This window comes from Palaemon carinicauda, chromosome 5, assembly GCF_036898095.1.
Source record: "Palaemon carinicauda isolate YSFRI2023 chromosome 5, ASM3689809v2, whole genome shotgun sequence".
In the NCBI taxonomy this organism is placed as follows: Eukaryota; Metazoa; Arthropoda; class Malacostraca; order Decapoda; family Palaemonidae; genus Palaemon; species Palaemon carinicauda.
This window is the reverse complement of record NC_090729.1, coordinates 181,448,785-181,474,123: the sequence shown is the minus strand read 5'-3', so window position 1 is coordinate 181,474,123 and position 25,339 is coordinate 181,448,785. Positions and strand designations below refer to the sequence as shown.

The 25,339-nt window shown below is 40.6% G+C and overlaps 1 protein-coding gene across 8 annotated transcripts in view; it reads right to left on the bottom strand.

Moving 5' to 3' along the window:
• The window catches only part of polybromo (protein), a 118,785-nt gene that overhangs the window by 70,056 nt on the left and 23,390 nt on the right, over window positions 1–25,339 (bottom strand). For 5 of the 8 annotated variants that reach the window (XM_068374421.1, XM_068374419.1, XM_068374424.1 and 2 more), the window contains exons 2-13: window positions 20,279–20,447; window positions 19,096–19,344; window positions 16,380–16,517; window positions 7,247–7,441; window positions 6,666–6,919; window positions 6,156–6,367; window positions 3,674–3,792; window positions 3,226–3,390; window positions 1,972–2,175; window positions 1,630–1,797; window positions 919–1,137; window positions 82–261 (exon numbers count right to left, since the gene is read on the bottom strand). In XM_068374421.1, the coding sequence (XP_068230522.1) occupies window positions 82–261; window positions 919–1,137; window positions 1,630–1,797; window positions 1,972–2,175; window positions 3,226–3,390; window positions 3,674–3,792; window positions 6,156–6,367; window positions 6,666–6,919; window positions 7,247–7,441; window positions 16,380–16,517; window positions 19,096–19,344; window positions 20,279–20,440 (2,265 nt within the window). In that variant the 5' untranslated portion in view covers window positions 20,441–20,447. The remainder of the gene's footprint in view (window positions 1–81; window positions 262–918; window positions 1,138–1,629; window positions 1,798–1,971; window positions 2,176–3,225; window positions 3,391–3,673; window positions 3,793–6,155; window positions 6,368–6,665; window positions 6,920–7,246; window positions 7,442–16,379; window positions 16,518–19,095; window positions 19,345–20,278; window positions 20,448–25,339) is intronic. The other 3 variants (XM_068374423.1, XM_068374426.1, XM_068374420.1) reach the window with 2 other exon arrangements.

Here is a 25,339-nt window from a genome sequence, read left to right as displayed (position 1 = left end):
CCTAATTCAGTACATTATAAAGAACCTTTCATTATACAATTGTTGAAGACCCTAAGGAACTTGTTCTCTTTTAATTTTTACCTGTAATACATGACGTTGTAAAGTGAGGGCATCTCTGTATATCTGAGAGTCGGGCTCATTGTATCTACATGCATTTTGGAACATCAATGTCATGTCACCAAGCATGTCATCCACCGTCATGTAAATGTTGGACTTTAACTTCTGTAGGACCCTTTCCAAATCAATGGGTTGCTTAATAACCTGAAAGATAAAAAATGCATATATTCCTCAGTAAATAAAATATATATCTTAAAAATATTTATGAAGTAAATTCTTAGTCAACAAATATTCTTTATTGATATTCTTGACATTTTGCGAGGCAACTTACCAGTAACTACACTTCAATTTGTATTATCAGGCAAAAAGTGGCGGATCACTGCCCACAACCAAGCTTTGTATTTGATAAAAATTACTTTATAAACAAACCCAAAAATCATGTAGTAAAGTAGAGCAACAACAATTTCAATCTGATTTAATAAACTTTACAATTATTTCTCTCAAAAATTTCCCCTTCCATACAGCTGGCCCAATATCTGGTACAATACTCACATCAGTCTTTCAATTGCAACATTTCAAGTATTGCCTAAAAAATTCAACAACACTTACATACTAAAATTTCTAAACAACAGTGCTATTTTCTACTCTACAGTCAAGTGATACTAAAAATATAGAGCTTTAACAATTTATTACAATTCTTCAATAAGTAGATGGAGCTCCTAGTTAAAGGCTGAATAGACTGTTACTGGTTATGGAAAGAGCCCTGAGGAAGAAAAGATATTTGATCCCTATGTAATAGTATGGAAAATGACAAGAGGCTCAGAATAAACATTAAACTCTAAATTTATGAATATCACTTACTTCATAATAATCTGGATATAAAGTTTTAGAGGGCAACTTTAAGAATACTTCCGATAACTGCCGTCCATCGCCGTCTTTGAAGTCTCGAATAGAGTTATACAAAGCTCTCAGCACTTTGCTCGTATTCACGTACTGATTAAATTTGTTACGTTTTCCCAATTTACCTTTACCCGGACTACCGTCACCTTGATTCAATTCTCTTATTTTCTCATTTAAAACCTTGAATAGAAATTCAAAAGAATTAGTAAAAAGTAAAATATGTGAAGTTTCAACTAACTGACAGTTGAAAGATAGTTTCACCTTAGTTTAGATTTCCTTATAGGCCTACTTTTCAACTTGTATCATCTGAATATCCTTCATACATCTCAATTTCTTAAAATATATTCATCTGTGAACACAAATAATCCCAATAAAGCAAAACTTTTTTGGATGACACCGTAATTAGGGTAGAGAGATTCGCAACTGTTCATTGATTCATGAAAAATTCAAATTATTTCTCTAATAACTTTACTGTAACGCCAAGGCTTCACCACTTAGCAAAGAATCTAGCAAGTTTAATTCCAAGATTGAACAAAATCACAAGTATCAATAAATCTTATAATTTTTTCTTAACACTAATTAAAGCTTATAACAGACTGTTGATCTCTCAATTTGCTTCAGGTTTTAGTTTTAATGAATAAAATGTTAAAAGAATAAAATATGATCACTTACCTTTTCTAACACTGTAGCATCCGAGTATATAACAGAACCCTCTTCATTGTATCGCTGACAATTACGGAACATGAGTTTGAAGTCAGATACCAATTCGTCTTCACTTGTATATCTCTCACCTTTAATTTTGGCCTCAATTGTCTCCATATCTATTGGCTGGGCAATAACCTACATATGAAACAGTATTCAATTTCTTGGTTAATATGAGAGAAAAAAAGAGATTCAATATTTGAAATACTGTACTCAAAACTAGTTCATTTATCAACAAAAAAAATTCAAAATTTACTCTACCACATGACATTATTTGCTTTATGTAAAACAAACTTTATTACTATACTGTACCTCATAATAATCTGGATAGTTCCGTTTATCTGGCTTTTCAATGAAAGCCACAATTGGCTGTCTTCCATCCTCAGTCATGTAATCCATTAATGTCTTAAAAAGAATTCTGGCTCGACGTTTGAAGGTAAGAGGTCTGCCGATGCGTCCAAAACGTCGCTTGTTTTGAGACTGAGAGTCGTCCTCGTCACTCTCGCTTTCTGTGTCCTATAATAAATATTACACGGATTAATAGAACATCAACCTTTTAACAACATTCATACAACCTTCCTTTCTCCAATTGAGATACTACCGCTTGAGTTATTGGGTACTTGACTGGCCAGACAGTTCTACATTAGATCCTTTGCTCTAGTTACGGCTTATTTTCCTTTTTCCTACACATACACTGAATAGTCTGGCATATTCTTTACATATTTTTCTTTGTCCTCATACACCTGACAACACAGATTATCAAAGAATTCTTCTTTGCTCAAGGGGTTAACTACTACAATGTGATTGTTCAGTGGCTAATTTCCTCTTGGTAAGGGTAGAAGAGACTTTTTAGCTATGGTAAGCAGCTCTTCTAGGAGAAGGGCACTCCAAAATCAAACCATTGTTCTCTGGGATTGGAAAGTGCCATCGCCTCTGTACCATGGTCTTTCACTGTCTTGGGGTAGAGTTCTCTTGCTTAAGGGTACACTCGGGCACATTATTCTATCCTATTTCTCTTCCTCTTGTTTTTTTCAAGTTTTTATATTCTATATAAGAAAGATTTATTATAATGTTATTACTGTTTTTAAAATATTTTATTCTAATTGTTAATTACTTCTCTTCCTTCCTTTCCTCACTGGTCTATTTTCCCTGTTGCAGCCCTCAAACTTATAGCATCCTGCTTTTCCATCTAGGGTTGTAGCTTAGCTAGTAATAATAATAATAATAATAATAATAATAATAATAATAATAATAATAATAACAGTGCTATCTTAACCTATTGTTGATCACCGATAAACTTAAAAACCAATAGCGACCTAAAATTTCCTTCTACAGTCTTGAGAAAATATATTCTCCCCTAGTCCAAGAGATTAGCTAAAGACTAGTAAACCAGGCTAGTATCAATCAGTAACAGGTGTTGTACATAATGCAACAATCACTGTAGTCAGTTCTCATTATAATGAATATAAAAGAATGCAAGATCAGACATGAAAATAGTTATTTACATTAAGCTTTCATAACAACAGTGATGCTTGATAATGCAAAGCTTGAAAATTTCCCCCTTACCTCTTCATCTAAGGGGCTCAGCTCATCTGCTTTAGTCTGAACAAACTTTTGGAGTTTTACAGCATCTCGATAAATCCTTGAATCTGGGCGGTTGTACTGCTGCGCATTATCAAACATAAGGTTGAAGTCCTCAACCATTTCTGATATATACTGGTAATCTCCTTTCTGAGGATAACAAGAAAAAATCATAAACACCAACATAATCCATTATCCCTATATAACTTCTAAATAATTACAAAAACTAAATTTGTACACATAAACACCAAAATCCTGCACTACTGTACATAACAATATACAGTAATAAATTCAGGGGTACTTTTTTTCTATTTCCCTTTAGTTTGATGGCTCTCCTACTCAATACAATATGTACAATATTACAAGTTCTTTATTCCACAATAGGTACTTCTTATCCAATAGCAAGAACAAATAATGATAAAGCACAACACACCACAATCTTCTTTCGAATTTGGGAGAGTGAAATAGGATTACGAATTTCGACGTAATAGTCAGCGTGCCAACGTCTATTTGGAAGGCGCCTAAATGGCTCAGCAAGACAATATGAAGGTTCTGAAAGAAAGCAAAGAATTTATTAATGCTATAAATCCTAGATGTATTTCCTGTCCCAAAATTCTATAATCCTGTCCAGTCTTCCTCAGCCAACTTGCACCTTGATTTGTTGGACAAAAACTTTACAGTTTATATTAATCTCTAGTAACACAGTTCAATTAACTTGCTGTGTATGCTATAGAAATTTTTTTCAGAATATTGACAATGCTGTGGATTCAGATATTCCTTAATATTATATCCACCATGTACAATTCATTCCCTAATTCTAAGTCGTGCATTTTCTTTGGTAAAACTCAAGAGCTACAATATACTCTAGAAGTCATAGTCCAGCTGTGATCAATCAGTGGAATGATGTTCCTAATCAAATAACTGAATCTGTAGAACTTCAGAAGCTCATACTTAATGCAAATGTTTTCAAGTTGGGCAGACTTACAGAAGCCCCATTTCATTATTTATTACATATTCATTTACCATTATTATATACTCTTCCATTTCTTTATCTCTATTTACTTTCCATGCTAGGAGCTTTCCCTATTGGGTTCCTTGGGCTTGCATCTGCCTGCTTTTTGCCATTAGGGTTGCAACTTGGCTTGTAACAACAACAGTAATAATACTAAAATTCACAACAAAATTACCATAATAATTTCAATGAATTCTCCTGTAGTATATTGCTGTAGGAGTTGTGAGAGGTGAAAGTTTGCGTGCTTGGTCGAGGATAGAAACGAATAGATGAGAGTGCTCATGAATGGCAGGTGGATCAGTTGTTGTTTGCAGATGATACAGTACTGATTGCAGAGGAGAAGCTGGGTCGATTAGTGACAGTTTGCGAGGGTATGTGAGAGAAGGAAGTTGAGAGTTCATGTGGGTAAAAGTAAGGTTATGAGTGGTAAAGAATAGCAAGTTAGGAATGAATATAGAGAGAGCTCCATACGAGAAAGTGATTGCACTAACTGTGATGTATGAATCGGAGTTGTGGGGAATGAAAGTGACAGAGGCAGAAATTTAATATGTTCGAGATGAAGTGTCTGAGGAGTATGGCTGGTGTATCAAGATTAGAGAGGGTTAGGAACGCAGTAGTGAGGGTGAGAAGGAGTGTAAGAAATGGATTAGCAGCTAGATTGGATGTAAATGTGTTAGGATGGTTTGGCCATGTAGAAAGGATAGAAAATGGCCGTCTGCTGAAGGTGATTAATGCAAGTGTTGATGGGAGAAGTACAAGAGGAAGACCTAGGTTTGGGTGGATGGAGGGAGTGGAGAAAGCTCTTGGTGATTAGAGGATAAAAGTGAGAGAGGCAAAAGAGCATGATCTTAATAGGCATGAATGGAGAGATGGAGAGAGATTGTGACGCATTTCCGATGTGCCCTGACGCTTCCTCCGGTCATCTTGGTGACTGTTGAGGTACCAGCAGTCAGGGATTCAGGATATGAAGCTTCATTTGTGGTGGATAACGGGGGAGAGAGGGCTGTGGCACCCTAACAATATCAGCCAAACTTGGCTGAATCCCTAGTCAGGCTGGGAAGCGCTAAGAGAAGAAAAGTTCCACTTTTGTTCTTTTTTTATGTCGGCTACCCGCCCAAAATTGGGGGAAGTACTTTGATAGATATATAAATAATATATTGCTGTTCCTTCTCAAGGAAAGACAGATTTGACCATCTACAGTAGTACCTCAGTATACAAGTGACTGAATATGAGTATATATTGTACGAGCATAAAAATTCAAATCGGTTTAGGGGTATTGTGTCGGTCTGCGAACAAAGAGTTAAGAATTATGAGTTGGTGTTCTTCATAATCTAGTTTTTACACATACCAAGCTCTACACTGAAACATCTGAAAAATCATTCAAGACAGCAACCACTTGATTTTGTTTACAATGTGGAACTATTGAGTTCATTTTAACATTGCAAAATTTTTCATCTATCTCAATAAGCGAATCAAAATTACAATATAGAGAAGCAGAAGTAAATTAACAATACTGTTACAAATAAACCAACAAGAACAAATGCTTTTTCTAAGGATAGAGACTTCAATAATACAAGAACATTTTACATACAAATAAAACGGAAAAAAACAGTTCTCAATTGAATGTCAGCTATAAAGCTATTGAACTATTGCTAATAAATTCCTATTTGTCCCATCAGTGACCTGCAAACCTTTGTTCATAAGTCATGCATTTAAATAGAAAATCTTCTTATATACATTGCCAAGGCATATTGATTTGTTCAATACAGTTGAGTAATAGAAATACTTTTTCAAAGAGCCAACATAAATATTACAAACAGACATGTAACAATTGTAATAAGAAAATTGAGGGTCTTAATTAATTTCATCCAGACATTACGAAAAAATTGATTTGAAAACTAACCACTTGTTGAAGTTAAATTCTTAGCAGCCAAGAAAAGTTGCCACTGAGGATTATCTAGATCAACATCTTCATCACTTTCTTCATCTTCATGAGCCGTACTAAGTGGCATCTCTGTTCCCCCACTATCTTCTTCGGGTAATGGCAACTCCATTCCCTCCTCTAATTCTGCCATCAATACAGACCACAGCTGGTTTGTTATGCTACGTTTACTCCTGCAAGAATTTGTGATAGTTATGTAATTCTAAAATAATTTATTCCAAGATCATATTTATAAAAGCCCATATTCTAAGGTAATTAATTCTATTACTTGTTTGACTATTTTTCATCTTATATATGAGCAATGCTTGATATCTGACATTCTCTAGTGGTATGATTTTCTCAATCTTATTTCTCAAATACTTTTGGTAACATTTAAAATGCAACAAAGTTACACAGAAATGTTTTAATCAATACAAGGCAAGTGAGAAAAGTATAAAAATATAAACTATTTAAGGTGAGTCATTAAAATACCTGAGACGGACACTCTTCTTTGCATGAAGAATCTGAAGCAAATCATCCTTTCTTAACTGTGTCAACTTTTTCAGTGTTCTGGCATCTTTAAATATTCGTGAACCAGGTTCATTGAAAGCACAAGCATTGCTAAACATGAGATTTAAGTCCTCCTCCAACTCATCGATATTACTATATTTTTTATTCACGATTCGCTGGCCAATGGTTTTCAGATCTACCGGACGATCAATAATCTGATAGTAGTCGGGATATTTCTGAAAGAAAGGCGTGTAGCATCTATTAAACACTGAATATGAGATCCTTCATTCTAGCATCAGCTCTATATAGTAAGTCTCGAAAAAGCACACCCTGTAATCATTCAAAATCAATTTAGGATGGTTGCAATGAACCTATATCACTAACAAATACAGGCCAACTTTCTCCCAAACTGCTACAAGTCTCTCAGGGCAGATGTGGGGTACAGGTCACAAAAAGAAAATCTATTCACAAAAACCAAATCTAAAGTTATCATTGTAAAAATACAATAAAAGTCACACACAAGATAACCTAAAGTATAATCAACAAAATAAAGAAAAACTCACCTCTCTTGATGGCAACAGACGAAAATCATAGGAATACACTCGACCCTCAGGATCCATGGCAGTCATGACAGCTCCAAATAGTTCCTCAATAACATCTCCCATGGTCATGGGCTCACCATCTTCCTCCAAAATCATAGGGGCTGACATGGCTAAGGACGTTTTTGGTGGGCGTCCTCTCTGCACAGAAAGATTCTTCTTTTGAAAAAAAAGAAAGCGTTACAAAAAAATTTTCAAATCTCAGAGTTTACAAACCTAATAATTACAAAATGAAGAAGGTCTCTTGACCTTAAAGGTTTGTTAACATCACATATAACTTATTTGAGGCAATAAAAGTAGGAGCAAGTACGGTACATTAATTTTGAAAGCAAACATCAAATGTCATGTCCTTTCTATCCCGTAAGCAATTGTCAAAGTTACTGGCATTAATGCCCTGAAAGGAAAGAAGAAAAAAAGGGAGTTACAATAGCAGCATTAGAATTGAATAATGAAGATTAAAGGATCAAAGGAAATGAAGGGTTCTGATGCGTAAAAGTAAAGATAAAAAATAAGTTCATGAGGTGACCATGTGCAACTTATTAGACTGTTGAGATGAAGAAGGACTTTCACCTAGTCTTGACAAAAGAGTAACCTATAACAAGCTAATATGGTTTGTGGCATACACTCATACAAGCATTAAAATTGCAACAGCCATAATGAGATTTCATGAAAGTTAATAACCCATAAATTATTGATTCAACAATGAACTTGCTACCATATCGAATGAATTTCTTCAAATGAAATAAGTAATGTTCATACCAGATATATCCAGAACAGTATTTAGCTTTCATTTCAGTATTAATAAAATTTTAGGGTACTGTATATTCCATGTATCTGTCTAGAATTCATGGACAACTTCCCTGTTACAAGTTCTATGTCATGCTGACCAACTTCTTCCATTATTTCCTCATTTACACCTGAAATTCAAAGACATTCTCTCCACCTGACAGGGATTTATGGAGATCTTAATCATCATTTTTACTCAACACTGATGAGAGTAATGGAACCTAGAATATTACTCATGATCCAATCATTTAAGCCTCGTAAGGAGTGCGACTAGCAATATTATTAATGTGTTAAAATAACACATTTCTTATTCAATTTATCAAGTTATCATAAAAAATGGTTTTTAATTTCATACATGTATGCCTCATCAGACATCTTATTGTCTCATAACCTTTATTTTTTCAGATTTGTTCAATGCCCTACGCTTAGTAGGGAACTTGATGGTAACAATCAACGGACTGCAATTACTTATGGTAACAGTCAACGGACTGCCATTACGTTAAATGCTTTAAAATGATTAATTATGAACCAGAAACTGTTAACCTATATACTGTTCACTGCTACGGATCTGAGTATGTATGCAATTGACTGTAATGCCGTTTGATTTGTGTCATGACATAAGAAGGAAATTTTAGGTTAACATGATTTCAGAGAAGTGCCAAACTGTAAATGCCCTATTAGTGAGTAAATTGTAATTCCAGTTTAAGTACAGATTGGACCCTGAGAACTGACTGGCAAGCCTGTGGTCCTGTTGCTTTGATATTACCCTTGAAGTGAGAATGTATGGCAAAGCTTTATTGAAGTATAATAAAGTTATTGTTTTAAGTAGAATAAAAACTCAGTTAAACCCCTTTATGTGAAGAAAGTTAGTGGATGACAAATAAAATTGCACACACGACATTCCACTAAGAGTACATGCAAATGCCACCTGTGACCTCCGCCAACACACTATAGTGGGTGTTTTTAAAATTATGTTTATGTAATTATATCATGTGTCTTCATTCCAGCTGTATTTCAACTCAACTCTTGATATTTGTAATCCTTGTTAATATACTTCTAATTAGTAGGATAATAGATTTTTAGTTAGTTTTTTATATACAAAATCAATATTTTTTTATAATTTGCTTATTAATTCTACACGTAACCTCACCCCATCCTCAATCATCTAATGACTCGTAGACCTAGTAATTTTCATATTGAAAGACCCATCTGCGTAAATGCAGCTTGTCGGGTCCCCTTGCCCAAAACCTAAACATGGGCTGGTGCCCAGATATTTAAGTGTTCTGAGAGAGCCATTTACTTCCTTGTGAGTTACCAGAACTGGGGTCCTAATCCGATAGTAAGTTTGCATGCTATATCAGGCCACAGTCTGCTTATCACTACAAAGCCCTCTGGCTTGGAATTTTGGAAATTCAGATTATTGCATTTTTGGCTAGGAGAACTTCTATACAGTATTTCTTCAAAAGTTCCAGGGAGATTTATTCATTTTTGTATCCCCTATAATTCCCCCTTTTACTCTGATTTTCCGAGGAATATATGATCTTTCCATTGTATACTATATCGTACTCATGATTAATAACTAAAAGTTTGCTGCATGTTACTCTTATGTATGCTATTTACCGTATATTTCCATGTCTTCTATTCTGAATATTTACAATATTAATGAAATGATTATTCTGAAAGATGTATACACTATACAGTGTCAGAGACGATAACTATATAGGGCAAAAGCATAAAATTTGCCAAAGAAAAATACAGACAAGATTATATTATGTTAGCCAGGCTTACTCACGTGTGAGAATTTGATACATATAGTCTATATGTGTGTGGGGGAGGGACATTTTTAGATTTGATGGAAGGGATTCACAAGTAAATAACCCTGAAATATGACAATTATGTCTTATGATTACTAGTGGCAAGGCAAAATTACCTTTAAAATCCCATACTTATACATAAAAGTCTATTTAATCAATCAACACAGAAGAATTTTGAAGCTTGATTTTTCAAAACATTAAATTTTCAAAGGAAAAACTATCTAATTCTTTAATATTGACCAATTTTTCCCCTGAAACATGAAAAGATAGGGAATCTTATAGCCAACATTAGGTACATAATTATATTAGCAAAAATTAAAAACTTACAAAGGAAAAATAGTGACCTTTAAAAGTAACATATACAGTCGATAGATAAAAATATACATATACAAAATTAGAATGCTGAAAGAATGACACAATTATGATTACCTTTAAAATGGTTTTTATATAAAAATTATTGGTTGAGAAACAAAAAAAATAGATACTGTATAGTTTTAATGGGGAATAGTCACGCTTCTTAATTGTTGAGTCCCGAACCAAAAATTACTTGGTAAATGCGTTCATTGAGAAAAAATTTTATTTTGATAATAAAATAAATTTTTGAATATACTTACCCGGTGATTATATAGCTGCAACTCTGTTGCCCGACAGACAACTCTACGGTAAAAACTCGCCAGCGATCGCTACACAGGTTGCGGGTGTGCCCAACAGCGCCATCTGTCGTCCAGATACCCAGTACTCAATGTAAATAAAGACTCAATTTTCTCCTCGTCCCACTGCGTCTCTATTGGGGAGGAAGGGAGGGTCCTTTAATTTATAATCACCGGGTAAGTATATTCAAAAATTTATTTTATTATCAAAATAACATTTTCCAATATTTAACTTAGCCGGTGATTATATAGCTGATTCACACCCAGGGGGGTGGGTAGAGACCAGCAATATATGTTTACACTTTTATGAGCTAAGAGTTTTTATTTCATTTTAGAAGTTATCAAAATAACAAAAACAAAATAAATAGGTACCTGGTAAGGAAGTCGACTTGAACAATTTCTCTGCCTTTTAAGTACGTCTTCCTTACGGAGCCTCGCGATCCTCTTAGGATGCTGATCGACCCCTAGGATCTGAAGTATCAAGGGTTGCAACCCATACAACAGGACCTCATCATCAAGAAATGACTTTGACCACCCGCCAAATCAACCAGGATGCGAAAGGCTTCTTAGCCTTCCGGACAACCCAAAAAACAACAATAAACATTTCAAGAGAAAGATTAAAAGGGTATGGAATTAGGGAATTGTAGTGGTTGAGCCCTCACCCACTACTGCACTCGCTGCTACGAATGGTCCCAGTGTGTAGCAGTTCTTGTAAAGAGACTGGACATCTTTCAAGTAAAATGACGCGAACACTGACTTGCTTCTCCAATAGGTTGCGTCCATTATACTTTGCAGAGATATATTTTGCTTAAAGGCCACGGAAGTTGTTACAGCTCTAACTTCGTGCGTCTTCACCTTAAGCAAAGTTCGGTCTTCCTCACTCAGATGTGAATGAGCTTCTCGTATTAACAATCTGATAAAGTCTGACCAAGCATTCTTTGACAAAGGCAAGGATGGTTTCTTAACTGAACACCATAAAGCTTCAGATTGGCCTTGTAAAGGTTTAGTACGCTTTAAATAGAACTTAAGAGCTCTAACAGGGCATAAGACTCTTTCTAGTTCATTGCCTACGATCTCCGATAAGCTGGGGATATCGAAAGATTTAGGCCAAGGCCGAGAAGGCAGCTCATTTTTGGCTAGAAAACCAAGTTGTAGCGAACAAGTGGCTTTTTCTGACGAAAATCCTATGTTCTTGCTGAAGGCATGAATCTCACTGACTCTTTTAGCTGAGGCTAAGCATACCAGGAAAAGAGTCTTAAGAGTGAGATCTTTCAGGGAGGCTGATTGTAACGGCTCCAACCTGTCTGACATGAAGAATCTTAGTACCACGTCTAAATTCCATCCAGGGGTAGCCAAACGACGCTCCTTGGTGGTCTCAAAAGACTTAAGGAGGTCTTGCAGATCTTTATGTTTGGAAAGATCTAAGCCTCTATGCCGGAAGACCGATGCCAACATGCTTCTGTAGCCCTTGATAGTGGGAGCTGAAAGGGATCGTCCTTTTCTCAGGTATAAGAGAAAAACAGCTATTTGAGCTACAGAGGTACTGGTCGAGGATACAGAAACTGACTTGCACCAGTCTCGGAAGACTTCCCACTTCGATTGGTAGACTCTAATGGAAGAAGCTCTCCTTGCTCTAGCAATCGCACTGGCTGCTTCCTTCGAAAAGCCTCTAGCTCTCGAGAGTCTTTCGATAGTCTGGGGGCAGTCAGACGAAGAGCGTGGAGGCTTTGGAGTACCTTCTTTACGTGTGGCTGACGTAGAAGGTCTACCGTTAGAGGAAGACTACTGGGAACGTCTACTAACCATCGAAGTATCTCGGTGAACCATTCTCTCGCGGGCCAGAGGGAAGCAACTAACGTCAACCTTGTCCCTTCGTGAGAGGCGAACTTCTGCAGTACCTTGTTGACAATCTTGAACGGTGGGAATGCGTAGAGATCCAGATGTGACCAATCTAGGAGGAAAGCATCTATATGTATTGCTGCTGGGTCCGGGACTGGAGAGCAATAGATTGGAAGCCTCTTGGTCAGCGAGGTTGCAAAGAGATCTATGGATGGTTTTACCCCAAGTGGCCCAAAGTCTCTTGCACACATCCTTGTGGAGGGTCCATTCGGTTGGAATTACTTGCCCTTTCCGACTGAGACAATCTGCTATGACGTTCAAGTCGCCTTGGATGAACCTCGTTACTAGGAAGATGTCTTGACCTTTTGACCAGATGAGCAGGTCCCTTGTGATCTCGTACAACGTCAGTGAGTGGGTACCTCCTTGTTTGGAGATGTACGCCAAGGCCGTGGTGATGTCCAAGTTAATTCCACCACTTTGCCTTGAAGGAGAGACTTGAAGCTTTTCAAGGCCAGATGTACTGCCAACAGCTCCTTGCAGTTGATATGCATGCTCCTCTGACTCGAGTTCCACAGTCCTGAGCATTCCCGACCGTCTAGTGTCGCGCCCCAGCCCACGTCCGAGAAGAGAACGTGGTTGGGAGTCTGAACAGCCAGGGGAAGACCCTCTCTTAGGTTGATATTGTCCTTCCACCAAGTCAGACAAGACTTTATCTTTTCGGAAACCGGGATCGAGACCGCTTCTAGCGTCTTGTCCTTTTTCCAGTGAAAAGCTAGATGGTATTGAAGAGGACGGAGGTGTAGTCTTCCTAGTGACACAAATTGTTCCACGGATGACAGCGTCCCTACCAGACTCATCCACAGCCTGACTGAGCAGCGTTCCTTCTTCAGCATCTTCTGGATGGATAGCAGGGCTTGATCTATTCTGGGGGCTGATCGTCTTGTTGTTCAGCAACGTCCTCATCAGAGGGTTCCTCATCCGAAAACTGATGAGGAAACGGCAACGGAGTGGGCAACGTCTGGCTCGCTGAGTCCGGTCGCACAGGTGGATGCGTGACGGAGCCGGACGCAATATCATGGAACTGCTGCACAGTCTGTGAACTGTCAACAACCATGGGTGCGCGAGGAAGCACAGCGTCAACCCGAGACTGTCTAGACCGTCTGGGTTGTGCAGTCAACACCCTACCGGGTTGCTGAGGTTGACGCACTGCGTCAAAACAAGTCACCTCTGCTGGTTGTTGAACGTCCTGAACGTCAACAACCACCTCCGAGCGTCGCTTAACGTCAACGTGCGGCTGGCAACCCACACTGGGTCGCATCGGTGGAGGAACCACCTCAACTGGCAGACACGAGTAGGTTACCTAAGCGTCAACAGGGCGCACAACCGACCGGTTGGAAGGTTGTTGGCCAGAAGGTTCGGTAGCAACCTTCTCCGCATTAAAGTCCTCTATCAAGGACGCAAGCTTGGACTGCATGTCTTGCAGCAAAGCCCATTTAGGGTCTACGGGAGCAGGTGTGGCAACAGACGGGGTTAGCGACTGAGGCGGTACCGTTTACCATCCCTGAAAGCCTTGTTATGCGTGACATAATTGTACAGCAAAACTTCAAAGGCTCGAAAACAGCTGTGAAGTTGACCTGTAAACAACTTGGAGCGTCTCCTGGTCAGGAGCCAGGGAGAGTCTACGAGAATTGAGAAGTCTATCTGGGCAGAGGCATGAACTCCCAAGCCGAGAACTTCTCTCGTGTCATATCAGACTCTCGCTCTATAAACCAGTTTAAAAGAAGGGAAAGCAAAGGCTGTATCCCCCAAACTCCTCCTGGTGAAAAACCAGTCGCCTAGCCAACGTAAAGCTCTCTAGGAGAGCGAGAGAGCACTAGCTTAAAAACAACGGCTTCGAAGTAGCTAGGCCTAGTGTAAGCTCTGACGTTTAGGCGAACGAGGAGCAGCAGTTACAAAAAGATCCGGACAAAGATCCTTAAAAAAATCATCATGATTTAATTAAAGTCCATAGGAGGCTAAGCAGCTTTAGGCTCCTCTCCATCTGACAGAGTCCTCAAGGGAATATCAGTAGGAGGGGGAACAGCAACTTCCTCATCTACAGGAACCTTGTCCGATAAAAGCTGAGTCTCAAGCAAGGGAGAGACCTACCGTGGTGGCAATGCTTTACAAGCAGAGTCCACACTCACTGGTGCTTCGATTTACTGTTTTGCACTTATTTCACTGAAATCGAAACTTTTACTGATTTCTACCTGAAACACGCAATTCTACCCTTCATTAAAAGGTAGTAATTGCGAAATCAGTCATATAATGCAAGCTCATTAATACCAGCAAAAAACAGAAAACATATTTTAAGATAAAAAAATCAGTGGCTGGGAAAGAGACTAAACACTAGTTCATATAACTACGTTTTCAATCTCTCACCGCACATAGCCTGGGGACGAGAATAAAAAACTAAAACGTTTTATCCTTCCTCCCCGTACAGCGACTAGGGACGAGAGTAACTCGAGAACAACGTTACCCGCTTGAACGGAACGTTTTCTCTCCTCTCTCTCCCTCCGTCTCTATCTCTCTCTCTCTTTCTCTCTTGATTTCGCACCTAAGAGAAGAGCCCAATTATATTTCGTCAAAAAAACATGTTATTTGACTAAAGGAAAAAACTGAAAGGTTTTTCAAATAAAAAGTTCCTTTAAAATAGAATTTAAAACATTTAAGCTAAGAAAGAATGAACAAAACGTTAGAATCAATTTACTCTTACTGCAAAGTGAAACCGTGATACACTCTCTCTCTATCGTAACGATAGAGCGCATGTTGAACGTCCTGAACGTCAACAACTGCGTAGCATAAATAAACTAAACGTTAGTTCATCTTTGAAAACAGTATGAAGACTATCAAAGAAATTCTTTCATAAAATATTACCTTTAAAAAGTTTTAAATCCTTAGCTCTTTAAAAGCTAATTACGATATAAAGGGCTCAACGTTGATTAACTTCGGTTTCCAAGTTAGGACCGCCTACTCTCAGGAAAGGTCTATATAAACAAAACATTAAAATTATTTTTTATATGTTTATAATAAATGGAAAGTTAATCGAAGAGGCCTAATAAAGGCGGAGAGATATAAAATATATAGAGGAAAATCTATAACGTGATATAATTACTAAAAGCCTAAACACACTTCCGTCTAAGGGAAGGGTCGGCCATTTAAAAGTGAAAGAAAGTCCATACTCTCTTTGTCACCATAATTAAATCTATCCAAAACGAGTTCAAGATTTAAGATGAAGATAAAACACCTGCATAGCGAAAGCTCAAAACTAGAATAAAGTACTTCACCAATTAGTTGTGAAAAAACTCCAGTTTAGCAACAGCGAGTAAGTACGTCTTGTCGATAGCTCGACAGAGAGAAAATTGAGTCTTTGTTTACATTGAGTACTGGGTATCTGGACGACAGATGGCGCTGTTGGGCACACCCGCAACCTGTGTAGCGATCGCTGGCGAGTTTTTACCGTAGAGTTGTCTGTCGGGCAACAGAGTTGCAGCTATATAATCACCGGCTAAGTTAAATATTGGAAACTTACCAGTAACATTTGGTTATACTTCCAACTAGTTTAGCCTTTGTAGACTGAGTGAAGTCACATGCAATTCACAATACCTCATAGTACAGAAGCATTCTGTACTAACTAATACAGTACCTGTAAAGCTCAGAAACAATCCAAATTGTGACTGATTTATGAAATTTAGAATTATCTAGTGATTCATTTCACTTTTGAAACAGTGAAATTTATACATGAAAAAAAAAAACACCATGTTTAGTTGAATGAGGACCTTATTCAAGGGCATGATAACCATGTAATCTTTAATCACAAGAATTAAAGTTTAGCAGTTTTATAATGATTACATCACAGTATGCAATGTAAACGGAAAAAAAGCTTTACCTTTTATCTACTTTAGGGTACAGTTCCAAATTAACAAGAACGAGTGCGTAAAGAAAGGAAACCCATATTATCATACTTACTCGCTTCATGTGCCTCTCATCCTCTTCGGCTTGTTGCTGTAATCTCAACTTCTCCTTATTGATCTCCTCTGGTGCTTTATCCTTGGCCACCAAGAAAATCTCAAATAGTTCGCAGGCATCCTTATATTCGTCAGTGGACTGTAAAATTTTACACATTTTTTATCAACTTTCCACTAAGAATTGCAGATAATTATTATAAAAAAGCATCTCTAAGATTTCTCAAGTTTTTCTACCATATTTATTCCAATTTTTAATATTTATTTCAAAGCCAATACTGATATAAATATCTTCAATATAGACAATTATTTATGGATACAGTACTCACCCTAAATTAAATTTCAAAAGTTCTCTTAATCAGTGGTAAATATTTAATTAAAAAAATAAAAATGCTCTTTTTAAACATTACTGTAATACAAACAATGAATTTAAGGTTTCAGACAAATAGATGTAACTTGAGTAACTGATTACATTCGTAAGTCAAAAATCAGAATATCACAAATTTTCAAAGACTTTTGTATTTTTTTCTTTGATAGGAGTATGATTTCAGAGAAGCTGGAAACTGTTGTTAAAATCTATAATGAGGTGTCTGTAGTTATTGGCGGGTAGAGAAGGAAGCCCCACCGCCACCCAGCTCAATGAGTAGCCACTCTGACCTTTACCTAGGGCTTGCAGGTTGGATAAGGCTGGAAATAAAATCTAAAGGCGTAAAGTTTGTATGGTTAGGAAAAATACATTTGAGATTTGTTCCTACACAGATACAAACCCTCATCCTTTAATACACGACTTATCCCCAAATAGCTGGCTGGTCATTATGCCGGTACAGGTAAGAGCATTCTACTTTGGGAGTATGTGCTAGCAAACAAAAGAATGTTCGTTATACAGAGAAACGTGCGGTAGTAAAAGATCTTTCTCTAAATGAAGTATGTACAGTATGTCAAAACGTAAACACACCTGGGCGCGTGTAGAGTGCGCTTGCAGAGGAGAACTTTCCATAAGGAGGACAGCGTGTGAAGATTAGAGCATAGGCGTATCAAAGAATGCTTGCGACCAGGTGAACGCAAGTACGTGTGACCAGACGAATGCATGCTACTTGAAGAGTGAGCGCTCATGAACTAAGCTCTCTCGGAGTGGAGAGAGATGTCAAAGGAGAGCATATGTAGTCTCAAGACAGGTGAATATTCCTAAATTGGTGAGCATAAGCACTCATTAGCGCACACTAACCGGAGAATGTGCGACAACATGAGTGGGTATAGCGTGCACTCGCCAACTGGAGAAAGTGTGCCAACATAAGAGCACAAGGAAGAGTGAGCTTCAACCGAAGGGTGGACATGAATGGATGAATGTTCATATTCCAAAGAGTATAAATCCACAGAGCATTCACTCGTGCAAATAGATGAGCAAACCAAAACAGGAGAATTTTACCGTTCAGAAGAATTTGTGCTAAATATGGAGCAGGCGCAAACATGTATCACAGCAAGATCCAATGAGTGCGGGCCAAAAACTGAGCGAGATTGCAAATGAACACAGATGAACAAGCTTGTTTGTAAACATAGCACCATTTATGGTATACGCTCAAGCTTGTGAATGCTCGAGGTCCGAAGAATGTGCACCAAGTGAAGAACACGATCGAGCAAGTGAACACTCAACATCAGAAGAATACACGCTAAATATAAAGCACACACTCACAATTATGTGTGTGTGAATAGGTGATTGCTCATAAGTATGAGAGCATACACAACATCTCGTAGTTCTTTCTTCTCCTTGGATAGGAGATTCGTCTTCTGATGATGTAATGCTACACCTCTTAACAGCTGGAGTAAGGTTGGCAGACAGCACTGCAAGGAGTCTCTCTTTTTCGTCTTCATAAGACAAGCAGAACTAGGCGAAGCATATCAGAGAGTGAAGTCAAAGGGAATGGGCTGGGAGACAAAAGAGGCCATAGACAATTATTTCCATTACCTGTAGACAAAATTTTAAAGTGATGGTGACCCTGAAAGCGTGAATCGGGGACCGACTGCGCCTCCAGGGAAAGTGAGTTGTACAGAGGGAGTATGTCAAGGATTTCTTCCGTTGTTGTGGTGGAAAAAGACTTTGCTAGGTTTGCAAGTCTTTCCCTCCATGGAATACCCTCCAGACCTAAAGATAGCCAAAACTTCTTTAAGGCATTATTGTTGACTGCATCATCACCTGACATAAATACTTCTTCGGGTTCCCCCAAAAGGAATACCTGTTCCTCAATGGGAAGCAGACACAGCCACCTAACTCTGGGCTTACCCTAGGGTTGGATCAATATTGATGACCACTGTCGCCTTCCCCATGAGAGGAGGGTGACGGCAAAAGATCAGATGCCACAATACAAGGGGAAGGGCACAAAAAATGGGGAACCATGGCCAACTTGCTCATGAAGGTTCTGCAATAAAGGCAGGAAACTCCATGGCAAAACAGAACACCAACTTGTGGCTTCTCCAAATCACTAGCACAAACCAAGCAAGCAGTCTGAAAGTGGGAAAAAAAAAACTGAATAAACCAAATTTGGAACACCGAGCGCAGGTCTGTGCAACAATGTGGGTTAAGTCAGAGTGGCTACTCAATTGAGCTGGCGGGTTAACTACCTAAAACACCTCATTAAAAATTTTAACAGCCTAGTTTCCAACTTCAATCAAGCTGCTATCAAAGGACAAAGGTGTGTATCTGTGTAAGAACAAATTGTACTTACCTTAGCATAATACAGTTTAGCATTATCTACCAATAGCTGAACGTCTTTGCAAAACTCATCCAAGTCATTATATACATCAGTTTTGATCTTCTGCTGAATTTTTAGCATATCAATGGGATTCTTGATCATATCGTAGTACTGAGGTTCTGTTTTCTTCTTTGGAACACGCAGGAAGGGCTCACATGTATAAGTATCATCATCTTTCTTTTTATTTCGTAATGCATCAAATATGAACTGGATTGTATCAACCTGAAATAATTTTATGTGATTACAATATACAGTATACACAGTCAAAAATGCTTATGAAGTATCTCTTTACTTTTAAAAAAGATTTCAACAGGACTTGAGAGTAACCACTACAACTAGAAGGAATCACCCCCAGAAGATTTACTTTTGAATGGGGAGATGTCTACTGGACAAAAAAAAGAAAAAAAAAAAGAAGTTCATGTGTATAGCTTGGTAGGATAAGACCTGAAAGGAGAAATAGGCAGCTGGCCTGAAGGGTTGTTGCAAATAACATTTGTAACATGGCTCGACTCCTATGAAAAGTACATCCAAATAATACTTTCAACATATACAAGGTATATATCTAAGTCATGACGCAAAATTATATATCTAAGTCTATCAAGCAAAATACATCTCCATTGACTTTTACGTAAAATAAAAAGAAGGAAATATTAATTTGTACTAGTATTTAAAATACTGTGCAATGAAATATACATAAAATATTATGATCTTTTGTAGCCTCCACTTAAATCTTAATAATTAACTCTTTTACCAAGTTTGTAATTTAGCTAGAAAAAAAAGGCAACCTACACTAGAATCTGCCAATAACAACATAACTATCGCATTTATTTTTTATGTTCTCTGCTACAATGCTCCAATCACTTTCTTTCCACATTTCTTATTACAGTATGTAATACTGTAATGATTGAAGTTGTATTGGAATGTTTGATAACTATCTTTACTTCACCCTCATCAACTAAATGCAATTTTTCCAGCTTACACACAAGCAGCAGTCAATCTAATACAGTGCTCTAACAGTTAAGATTTTATGAGTTTTATCAAATTTAATGTAGTTACTATCTTCGAAGCTAAAATCACTGGTTCTAAAACCCTTGCAGGTACAAATATGGTTTTTGCATCAACTCTGTTACATCTTTTCTAAATGAACTCCACTTACCAGAGTTGTGTCATTTCTGCGTCTCTTTGGTCGACCCTCTGCTAGGGGTGTGGCAGCAGCTGCTGGTGTACCTGACCCGGGTGACGAAGCAACCCCCGAGGCAATTCCAGCATTAACGCCCTCCCCATCCTCCCCTTCAGCTGGCCGCTTGCGCTTTGGCATGCCACACCTTCAAATAAAAACAAAGTTGTAAGAGGACTTGAGATACTGTGCCTTAATTACATGTCATTTTGTAAAACACAAATTTTTATATGCAATATCAAAAATTTTAAGTAATTTGTATTTATCCTAACAGTACTTACACTACCTTTCTTAGGAGTATCTGGGATCTCCTCCCTAACCGACCAAGAATTTTGCGCAGTTCCCCCTATCTCCGTTTTCCCTTGTCGGGTCCCTCCGTGGCAGATGGATACGTGCCCTGAGGCGACCCAGCTTCAGCGAGCGTGGGTGCGCTACTAGGTCTTTGTGGCCAGTAGGCATATGTGTTCTACTTCGAACTCCTGTAAGTCACCTGAGGCAGGATGGGCGGGCAATAACCCGAAAGTAGTTCGAGGTAAGTACTGTTAGGAAAAATACAAATTACTTAAAATTTGTAATTTGTTCCGACACAGAGTACTTACCTCAAACTACTTTCTTAGGAGACTTACACTTTAGGAGGCAGGGGTGGACTTACAGGCCGGAAGACCCACCACTACCATCCCAGGACACGGGACCTAGATAGGAGCTAGGTCCAGAAGACACAAAGAACAGAGTAGGAGAGTCAGGGGAAGCACGCAAAAGTATACTTGTATGTGTAACTCACCTTTTGGCATAATCCGGACATGAGCTTCCACAACATCCATCTCTTACATGGGAGGAGGGAAGGAAAGGGACAAAAGGGTAACAAGGAAAGGGGAGTAAGAAGAAAACTTGTGTCGCTTGCAATTACAGTACTTCCCTCGGGTTACCCGGGGCTTTAGCCCTAAATTTGTTACAAGGCGGAAATCACTGGCCCAATGGAGAAGACGTCCAGGGACTTCCTCATGCAGTCTTTCAGGTAGTGGGCCGTAAAGGTGGACTGCCTGGACTATGTGCCTGCTCGCAAGATTTGGCCTACTGCCATGTTGCTGTCAAATGCCAAAGAAGTGCTAAGACCCCTAATATCATGGGGCCGCGGGGTACCCGTAATTGTGGACCCCTCAGCGTAGGCTCTCTTGATGACTTGCCGAAGCCAGAAGGAGATCGTGTCCTTTGACACTGCCTTCTTTACTGGGCCTGAGGAGACAAACAGACTTTTGATGCCCGGCCGGAGTCTGGCTGTCCTGCTAAGGTATTTTCTGACTGTTCTCACTGGGCACAGGAGCATGTCTTCCGGGTTGTACGAGTGAGGGATCGCCAGGACCGAGAACCCCTCGAACCTTGGGTCTGCAATGGCTGGGTTCTGTGTTTTGGCCACAAATTCAGGCAGAAACTTAAAGTACAGGTCCTTCCACCCTTTCGAGTGCGAGACCTCAAATGACAAGCCGTGGAGCTCACTCACGCGCTTGGCTGAGGCCAGAGCCAGCAAGAACACTGTCTTGAGGGTGAGGTCTTTATCTAGGATATCCTTGAGGGGTTCGAAGGGAAGCCTTGTCAGAACCTTGAGAACCTTGGCCACCCGAGGGGCGCGGGGGGAACAAGACTGCTCGAAACTTCTGATGAGCAAGGAAATCTAGTGAGATGCCCCCAGGTTGATGCCTCCGAGTTGAAAGACCTGCCCCAGGGCTGCTCGGACCCCCTTGATGGCTGGGATGGAGACCCCCAGGTCGTTCCTCAGGTGGACCAGGAAGTCTGCAATCTTGTGGACTGATGCATCGAGGGGCCTCAGATTTTGCATGGCACACCACTTCACAAACGTGGCCCACAGCCTGGTACACCACGCTCGAGGACTTCCGAAGATACCCTGACATCCATGAAGCTGTCTTCTCTGAGTATCCTTCTTTCCTTAATAGATGCTTGATAACCTCCACGCGTGTAGCTGGAGGCACTGAGGGTTTTCGTGCAACCTCCGAAAGTGGGGCTGGTGCAGCAGATCTTCTCTTATTGGTAGGGGCCACGGAGGAAGGGTGGCCCGGTCCTGTAGACCCGTGAACCACTCCCTCTCCGGCCACCAGGGCGCTACCAAAGTCATCATTGTAGCCCTTGATTGTCTGAGTCTGTTGAGCACCTGCCTGAGAATCCAGAAGGGGGGAAAGGCATACGCGCCGAGTCCGTCCCAAGAGTGCTGGAAGGCGTCCTCGAACGCTGCTGCCGGGTCTGGCACAGGAGAACAGAACACGAGGAGCTGTGTGTTGAGCCTTGTGGCGAACAGGTTTATCACCGGTGAGCCCCATAACTGTAAGACTTTCTGGGCCACTTGTGGATGTAGGGACCACTCCGACCCGACTACTTGCCCTGCTCTGCTGAGGCCGTCGGCTAGCACGTTTCTTTTCCCTGGAATGAACCTGGCTGTGAGCATGATGTGTTTCTTCTCGGCCCATTCCAGGATCCGAGCCGTGAGATCGCACAGCTCCCTTGACCTCAAACCTCGTTTCTTTATGTAGGCCACCACGGTGGCGTTGTCGCACATGAGGGCTATTGTGTTTCCCTCTAGGCGATGGGCGAATATTGGGAGGGTTTTTTGAACCGCCAGGAGCTCGAGCAGGTTTATGTGGAGGAGTTTCTCCTCCGGGGACCACTTCCCCTCTGCTGTCTCTTTGAGCAGGTGGGCTCCCCACCCCTCCTTAGACGCGTCCGTGAAGAGCAACATCTCCGGAGGAGCGGACGCGAACGGCACCCCTCGTAGGGTGTTCGCCCTGTCAGACCACCAGAGGAGCATGTTTCAGGTGGCTGGAGTCATCATGAGTAAGGACTGAGGCGGGTCTCCCGGTGACCACAGGTCCTTCAGATTCCACTGGACTGGCCTCAGCTTGAGCCTCCCCTGAGGAACTAGCTTCTCTAGCGAGACCAGGTGGCCCACGAGTCTCTGCCAATCCTTGGCTCTCATTGGTGCATTTGTTAGGAATGATCGCATTATATGGTCCAAATTCTCCAACCTCTCTTGAGAGGGGGGAATGCCCTTGCTACTTGGGAGTCCAGGACCATCCCTAGGTACGTCATCCTGGTAGTGGGGACTAACTGGGACTTCTTTAGATTGATGGTAACCCCCAGTTCTCTGCAGAAGTGTAACAGCTTTGCCCCCTGCTCCTTTAAGGCTGCCTCTGAGGCTGAAAGCAGCAACCAGTCATCGAGATACCTGATCAGCCTGATGCCCTGCTTGTGTGCCCAGGTTAATACTACGGTGAATACCATCATGAACACCTGAGGAGCCGTTGACAGGCCAAAGCAGAGGGTCCTGAACTGTAGAGACTGGGTTCCCCCCTTCACCCTGAGGAACTTCCTGCTGGAGGGGTGTACGGGGATCTGAAAGTAGGCGTCCTTGAGGTCCAGGGACATCATGAAATCCCCTTCCCTCAGGGCTGCCAGTACCGACTTCGGCGTGTCCATCTTGAGGGACGTCTTCTTGACGAACTTGTTCAGGGCCGAGAGGTCGATGACTGGTCACCAACCCCCCCATAGCTTTCTCCACCAGGAAGAGCCTGCTGTAGAACCCCAGGGATGATTCCCGGACGGGTTGTAGTGCTCCTTTTTCCAACATGGCCGACACCTCCTGCCGCAAGACTGCTCTCTTCATGTGATCCTTGGAGGCCAGCCACTCCACCCAATGCTTGGGAATCAGAGGGAGAGGCTCTGTCAGGAAGGGAATCCTGTATCCCTCCCTGAGTACAGTACTGCCACGGTCCATGGGTCCGCACCGTTGTCTTGCCATGCTTGCCAATGTGATTTGAGGCATCCCCCCACCAGTGGCAGGGGGAGACGGTTTGAGAGACCTCGTCTCGAGCCCGAGTATTTCTGTCTAAAGGAGGTTTGGGCTGGGTCACCACCTCTGAGGGGGGGCCGCGAGGACTGATGCCAGGAAGGGGAGGGGGGCTCCTGTCTAGCTAGTGGCATAGGCGGGCAGGCCCCGTCCACAGACGGTCTTCTATGTGGAGGGCGTCTTGCTGCTGGCTGCCTAGGCTCAGCCGAGTCTTTCAGTTTCCCCACTCTTTCCATGGTTTCTGCTACCGTCTGTAGGGGGAACAGGGTCTCCCCCCACACCGAAGCATTCCTCAGGAATTTGGCCTCACGTTCGGGGAGTCTACGAGGGAGCCTGTCAAGTACCGTATCCCTCCTTCTTAAGATGACAAATTCGTAGATAATTTGTATTTTTCCTAACTATACAAACCTTAGCTATTCAATAGGGGTATTACTTTCGGCATAGCTGAAATGACGAGCCATTAATTTCTAACGAAGGTTTACTACCCACACCGCTAGTTAGCGGTGGTAGGGGAGGGTAGCTTGCTAACCCCCCCTCCCCCCACAAACCCTCACACCTGTGCTTGAGCTCACTTTGCTTGGAGGTAGGACTTCAAGGGGGATAGGGCTGGCGGGCAAGTTTGGTTAAATAGCTAAAGTTTGTATAGTTAGGAAAAATACAAATTATCTACAAATTTGTCATTTGTTCCGTAACTGGAATACAAACCACGCTATTTAATAGGGGTGACTCACCCATTAGGAAGGATGGACGTCCCAGCCAGTCTGGCTTTTGGCTTTGCCCGGGGACTCCTTATTTGAGTGTGTAAGCACCCAAGAAATAAGGAGTCCCTGCACCTCGCTAGAACCTTGCTACGCAAGGTCTGCGGCCTACGCAAGCTGTGTGTGGAGGTATGAAGTGTGACTCGTCCTAGAAAGTTGTTCTGAAGTTCTTTAGATGGAAACTTGTAGACTAGGACTTTCCCAATACCACCTCGTCAGGGTATGGGGACGTAACAGTATTAATCCTAATACTAGAAACACAAGGGAGCATGGTTTACCTGCAGTGGTTTGAGGTCAGCTATGCAGAGAACCCAGGATGCTGCTTTCCCCAAGAGAGGGGATGATGAAGAAAAGAATAAGGGCCAGTCGAACCTTTTCATTCATGCAGACTAAAACCGGGTAACAATGCCCTCAACGTTCTGCTACTTG